Here is a 6,949-nt window from a genome sequence, read left to right as displayed (position 1 = left end):
CAAGGTGAGCGTACGGCAATCATTTTTCAATCAGTGAGAGTTGATTCAAGTCAGTGGTTTTACCTGTGTCAGCATAATTATTTAATGATCAGCGGAGATCATTAGGTCGTGTCGGTGTTAAAAATATATTCCAAATTTAATTATTTTTGATAATTTTGGAAAATTTATGTGTGATTGGCAATTTATTAGTGCAGTTGAAACAAGCGGGCGTGTCAACGTAATAAAATAAAAGCTTTTTTTATACTTTTTCCGGAATTCCAATTTTCATTTTGAAATTTTGGAATAAGTCAGTTTGTGTCGGAAATTAAGTCAGTTTTGTGGAATCCAAGTCAGTTTTTTAGTCAGATCATTATGGAGGACGTCGATTTCAACGAGCTCAAGGAGCAAGACAGGCAGTTAAAGCGAACTATCAATGGAGTGGCCAGGTTTGTCGAAACTTTTTCGATGGAACGGCATGAGAATCAAATCGACGTTCGATTAGAGTTGTTGGAAGATGCCATGAGGAGATTCCACGTCGTTCAGCGAAAAATCAAGGTGATTTTGGACGAAGAAGACCTCGAATTAAAGCCTGAATCAAAGGAAACTGACGGACAGCGCGATAAACGAGTGAAATCCAAAATTGCCAAGCGTGAGGCAGATTTTGACGAAGCTGCGTCCCAGGTCGAAGAAGTTTACTGCGCAGCGAAATCTTCCCTGCTAGCTTTCAAATGTAAGAAACCAGTGTCAGTTGAATCGTCAGAAACATCTACAAGTTCGGTTATGTCTCGCGTAAAACTTCCTGAAATCCAGCTGCCCCATTTCAGTGGAAGAATTCGAGACTGGGTCACATTCCGCGACATGTTCCAGAGCCTGATCCATAACAACGACCAGCTTTCCCCAATCGACAAATTCACATACTTGAGGTCATCGGTGACGGACGAAGCACTCCAAGAAATCAGCTCAATTGAACTCACGGCAGCAAACTACCAGGTGGCATGGAACGTTTTGGAAAAGCGCTATGAAAACAAAAAACTCATCGTTAAAGCACATCTGGACGCGCTTTTTGCGATCGAGCCAATACGCCGAGAGCACAGTGAGTCGCTGAATCGCCTCATCAGTGACTTCGACAAAAACTTACAGATGCTGGACAAGATTGGGGAAAAAACGGAAAGCTGGTCAACATTATTAGCTCACATGGTCAGCATGAGATTGGATCCAGTAACTCTTCGGCAGTGGGAAACGCATCACAACTCAAAGGAAGTGCCCACCTACGCCAACTTGATGAACTTCCTTCGAGACCAGTGCTTGGTTCTCCAATCCCTCGTTGCCAACAATCCTTCTGAGCCACACTATCACCGGTTAAGAGGCTCGCCTGAGACAGAGTATCGACGCTTCAGGAACACAACAACACATCTCACCTCGCAGCCACCTGAACGTTGCGTCTTTTGTGGACAACGCCATAACAACATCTTCCAGTGTTCGAATATGAAGGATTGGTCAGTTCCACAAAGAATTTCCGAAGTACAAAAACGTCGCTTGTGTTTGAATTGTTTAAGACCCGATCATTTTGCTATAAATTGCACCAGAGGAAAATGCAAAATATGTTCTTTTAATCATCACACACTTCTCCATGTCGAATCCTCTCGTAATTTCGCTCGGCCGACCTCACCAAATTACTCCTCCTCCGTTTCACCATCGCGCAATAGACCCGATTCTGCCAATCAGCGTGAATCAAACCATTGGAGGCAAAGCCCACGTCCACAGCGTACACACAATCAAACAAGTCGACCATCTACTAATTCGTACCCAGTCATTCAAGCACCCAACCCACAAGTCAACCCACAACACACCACAGACAATCTTTCGCACACTTTTGAAATCAGTCAGAAATCCAATGGAAGCTTGAGTCAGCAAGTTTTGTTGTCGACAGCAGTTGTTCGCGTCGAAGATCGGTATGGGAATCACACGTTTGCAAGAACTTTACTTGATTCGTGTTCAGAGTTCTGCTACGTCACGAGTAGCTTTGCACAGAAACTCAATCTCCACGAGTCCTCAGAGACTCTGAAAGTACAGGGAATAGGCAATGTCTCGGTCACTTCAAGAAGAGCTGTAGAAGCAAAAATTCAGCCACGTTTGTCCACCATCTCAAGCTTCTGCGAAATCATTCGGTTCCATGTTCTGCCCAATATAACTCAAACGTTGCCAATCAAACCAGTGCCAATCCAACTCCAAAATTCATTGCCGAATGTTGTGTTAGCCGATCCAGATTTCTGGAAACCGGGATCTATAGATATGATTATTGGAGCAGAGTATTTTTTTGAGCTGCTTAAGCAAGGATGTCAGAGGTTTGTTGACAATGGTCCAAGTTTGCAGAATTCGGTATTCGGATGGATTGTGTCTGGAAAAATGTCGGTACACCAGTCGGAAAATGTGTCAGAAAATCAGTTAGATATGCAGTCGGTTAATTATACCTCAAACAATTCCCACAGGACAGCCACCTTTGTAAGTTCTTCAGCCCATCTCGAAGACTTAATCTCAAAGTTCTGGGAGTTAGAATCTTGTCACAACAAAAGCACATATTCTATTGAGGAATCAGCATGTGAAGAGCACTTTAAAAGTACTACACGTCGTGATTCAGACGGAAAGTTTTTAGTCACTCTGCCTAAGAAGCCTGGTGTAATCCAACAACTCGGTGACTCACGAAATTCAGCGATAAGACGTTTCATTGGTCTCGAAAAGCGCTTTAATGCAAATCCCGAGTTGAAAGCCATGTATGTCGAGTTCATTCATGAATACATGTTAATGGGTCATATGCGAGAAGTGACAGAACAAAAAGGTCAGAACGAATCGAGTCAGAATTTTAATTGTCAGATTAGTCAGAAGTCAGAAAGCGTTGTTTATTATCTGCCGCATCATGCCGTGCTCAAACCGGACAGCACAACCACAAAACTACGTGTAGTTTTCGATGCATCGTGTCGCACCTCAACCGGCGTTTCGTTAAACGACGGATTGATGGTGGGCCCAGTTGTTCAGAACGATTTAATGTCCATCATCCTACGCTTCCGTCTGCATCGATATGCTATCAGCGCAGACGTTGAGAAAATGTACAGGATGGTTCGCGTGCAGATTCCAGATCAGCATTTACAACGTATTTTATGGAGAGATTCGCCCAATGACCCCATCAAAACATACGAGCTAACCACAGTTACTTACGGTACTGCAAGTGCTCCCTACTTGGCAACCAGATGTTTAAAAATGCTTGGAGAAGAGAATGTTGTAACTCATCCCATCGGATCGAGAGTGATACTCGAAGATTTTTACGTCGATGACTGCCTCACAGGCGCCGACACTCTTGAGGAGGCAAAAACAATCATCAAGGAGACAACTTTTCTCACCGATTCGGCAGGATTCAACTTAAGAAAGTTCAATTCAAATTCCTCCAAGATTTTATCGAAGCTTCCTAATCACATGCTTGACAAGCGGCGAACATTTGAACTCGACAGCTCCAGCAGTACGGTTAAAACACTCGGCATGAAGTGGGATACGTCAGAAGATGAGTTTTGTTTCAGTTTTCCTCAGATGAGGAGTTCAGAATCAGCGATAACGAAGCGAATTGTGCACTCAGACGCAGCTTGCTTGTTCGATCCACTCGGTTTAGTTGGCCCCGTTGTTGTTCAGGCCAAAATCTTCATTCAACAACTATGGCGCCTGAAGAAAGATTGGGATGAGCCTCTGGATGAGAGCTTTCAAAAGTTTTGGATCGAGTACAAGCAGAATTTGTTGGTTTTGGCGTATATCTCAGTTCCTCGTTGGGTCGGATTTAGTCCAACTCTTGAGTCAGTTCAGTTGCACGGTTTTTGCGACGCATCAGAACAAGCCTATGGTGCATGCCTATACTTGCGCTGCGTCAAAACAGATGGTTCGATCACGGTACGGTTAATCACCTCGAAGTCTAGAGTGGCGCCTCTAGAAAACTTGAAGCAGTCGAAAAGAAAAACCTCTATACCACGTCTGGAACTATCATCTGCATTGGTCCTCAGTCATTTATACGAAAGGTTCACTCAAGTCCACCCAAACATCGTCGAGACCTACTTTTGGACAGATTCAATGATTGTCAGGCACTGGCTTGCTTCTCCACCATCACGATGGCAGATGTTCGTCGCAAACCGAGTGTCAGAAATTCAGCACATCACTAAGAACGGAAAATGGAATCATGTAGCCGGAATCGAAAATCCCGCAGACCTGATTTCACGCGGTGCGTCTCCTGAGCAGTTGATTAAACAAAGTTTATGGTTTGACGGTCCCACCTGGTTATCACAAGAACAGCAGTTATGGCCCACAGAAAACGACGAAAGCTCCACAGAAATCGATGCATCCTTGTTAGAAGAGAAACCTAGTACTGCTCTTGTGACTCACGAAAATTCAACAAACGAAATTTTCGAACTACATGATTCCTTCATCAGTCTCACCAGAATTGTTGCACTTTTCAAACGATTTCGGCACAACGCTCAGAAGGTGAACAGGAATAACCATATAGTCGGAAACCTCAGTCAGGCCGAATTATCAGAAGCATCACTTACACTGGTCCGCTTATCTCAGGCTGAAAGTTTTGCAGCTGAGTTAAGTGATCTAAAAAAACATGGAGAGGTCAAACCGTCGTCGCGTATTGCAGGCTTGGATCCCTATTTACATGAAGGAGCAATACGGGCAAGAGGACGATTGAGGCATGCGCACATTTCAGCATCTCGCAAGCATCCATGGATTCTCGACCATCGCCACCCGTTAACAGTCTCCATCGTCAGAGATTTCCACCTGAGACAGTTTCACGCTGGACAACAGCTTTTAATTTCAAGCGTTAGAGAGCAATTTTGGCCTACAAACATGGCAGGTTTAGCTCGTACCGTTATTCACTCCTGCGTTCCATGTTTTAAAACCAAGCCTAAGGTCGTTGAACAGATCATGGGTGACCTTCCAGCAGTCAGAGTCACCGAAGCTTTCCCATTCAGTCGAGTTGGAGTAGATTATTGTGGTCCGTTTTGTGTCAGTTACCCGAATCGCCGAGCAAGCCCTGTGAAATGTTATGTTGCCGTATTCGTCTGCCTAGTCATCAAGGCAGTACATCTAGAACTTGTAATGGACCTCACATCGCAAGCATTCATAGCCGCTTTTCGAAGATTTGTTGGCAGAAGGTCTAAACCAGAGCTTGTCATGTGTGACAATGCCACAACGTTCGTTGGAGCTAGTCGAGAGCTCAAAGAACTGGCCAGAATGTTCCACTCCAAACAGTTTCAAGAGTCAGTAGTCAGAGATGCGTCAGACCAAGGAATCGAATTCAAGTTTATTCCGCCACGTACGCCCAACTTTGGAGGCCTATGGGAGGCTCAAGTTAAATCGTTCAAAACCCACTTCAAAAAATCTGTTGGCTTGCGTACGTTGAGCGTTGATGAAATGATCACAGCATTAGCTCAAATCGAAGCAGTACTGAATTCGAGACCTTTAACCCAATTAAGTAGCGATCCATCAGATTTCAGAGCACTTACACCAGGGCACTTTCTGGTACAACGTCCGATGACAGCGCTTCCGGACCGTGATCTTACTAACGTCAACACAAATCGGTTAACCATGTGGCAAAGAGCTCAACAGCTAACACAACAATTCTGGAAAAAGTGGAACACGCAATACTTGTCAGATCTTCAAAATCGTACAAAGTGGTCAAAGGAACAGCAGAACTTAGACATAGGAATGATGGTCTTACTCAAAGAAGAGAATTGTCCACCTCAGAGATGGCCATTGGGTCGTATTGAAAACGTAGTCAGAGGGCAAGATGGTAAAGTAAGAGTAGTTTCAGTTCGAACTCAAAATGGCACGTATGACCGAGGCATTAGTAAAATTTGCCTACTTCCCATCCGCGACAACAACAATGTCGACAACGCGAGTCAGTAATGTGTCAGAGAATGTTATGTCAGAAAAGTTATCGTCAGAATTCGCAGTTGGCGAAATGTGTCAGTGTTTTGTCAGAGAATATTATGTCAGAAAGAATTATCGTCAGAATCCGCATTTAACGGAAATGTGTCAGTAAATGTATGTCAGTTTATGTCAGAATATGTTTGTTGAATTTTAAAAATTGGTACAAGGATGCATGTTGCAATTGTCAAAAAAAACCCGCTAAAGCCTTTCGAACCATTTTTTTTCATGACCCCAACCGCTTGTACAATCGATGCCTCCAACAACCCAATACCGAGAATTTCTGGTCCGGCCTAGCACCACAAGTCCGGTCCAAGCAAGTACACACTTCGGAATTCTCGCACCTCGAAACAGCAACGCATGTCGGACGCATCACTGCTTCACAAGGTTGGAAATTGGCCTACAACTTCACCTAATTACAAAGGAAGGTTCATCGGTTCCCCGGTAAAATCATAACATCAGTGGAAAAGGCATCGAGAGGCTTTCAAATCGATAAAAGGGCAGTCATCATCTAGTCATCGATTCCGGAAACGCTTAATTACAATTCATCAGTTAATCATCTATTTACTGATCACTGGATTCAGATGCCAACCCCTGGTCGAAGGTCGACGGGTTGAGCATCGAATAAGCGTTGGTCATCGCAACGAGCATTGGTCTACAGTTCCTTCATCCATCACAAGCCACTTATCAACCTCCGGTCGAATGTCGACAGGTTGACATGTGGATCTTCAGTTCAGCACACGTCTTGTATCAACCTCCGGTCGAACGTCGACAGGTTGATACATGGACCAATTTGGAACAATCAGCCTCTGGTCGGATATCGACAGGCTACAAAATTGACCTAATGCATCCATCACCCAGTTCATCAACTGCTTCGGAAGCTTACCAGGCCATCGCGTTCCGGTTCCGGTCGTGCATCTCATCCACCAATTATCCAGTGTCACCATCACCTACAAAAAAAAAGATTTTTGAAGATTTTTTAAACGTTCGAAAGTTTGAAAAATTA

General features: G+C 44.1%; 2 protein-coding genes across 4 annotated transcripts in view; one reads left to right on the top strand and one right to left on the bottom strand.

The window, feature by feature from the left end:
- The first annotated feature begins 351 nt into the window (after window positions 1-351).
- On the top strand, window positions 352-5,922 carry LOC129752361 (uncharacterized). The gene has a single exon (XM_055748150.1). It carries the CDS (start codon window positions 352-354, stop codon window positions 5,920-5,922), a length of 5,571 nt encoding a protein of 1,856 aa, XP_055604125.1.
- Window positions 5,923-6,523: 601 nt separating this feature from the next.
- Window positions 6,524-6,949, bottom strand: part of LOC129755641 (5-hydroxytryptamine receptor-like) — a 443,410-nt gene continuing 442,984 nt past the window's right edge. For all 3 annotated transcript variants that reach the window (XM_055752243.1, XM_055752244.1, XM_055752245.1), the window contains one exon: window positions 6,524-6,893. The gene's annotated coding sequence lies outside the window, so the exon portion shown is untranslated. The remainder of the gene's footprint in view (window positions 6,894-6,949) is intronic.

Source organism: Uranotaenia lowii, chromosome 3 (assembly GCF_029784155.1).
Source record: "Uranotaenia lowii strain MFRU-FL chromosome 3, ASM2978415v1, whole genome shotgun sequence".
Lineage (NCBI taxonomy): Eukaryota > Metazoa > Arthropoda > Insecta > Diptera > Culicidae > Uranotaenia > Uranotaenia lowii.
The sequence above is the reverse complement of the archived record's forward strand: the minus strand, read 5'-3'. Positions and strand labels throughout refer to the sequence as shown.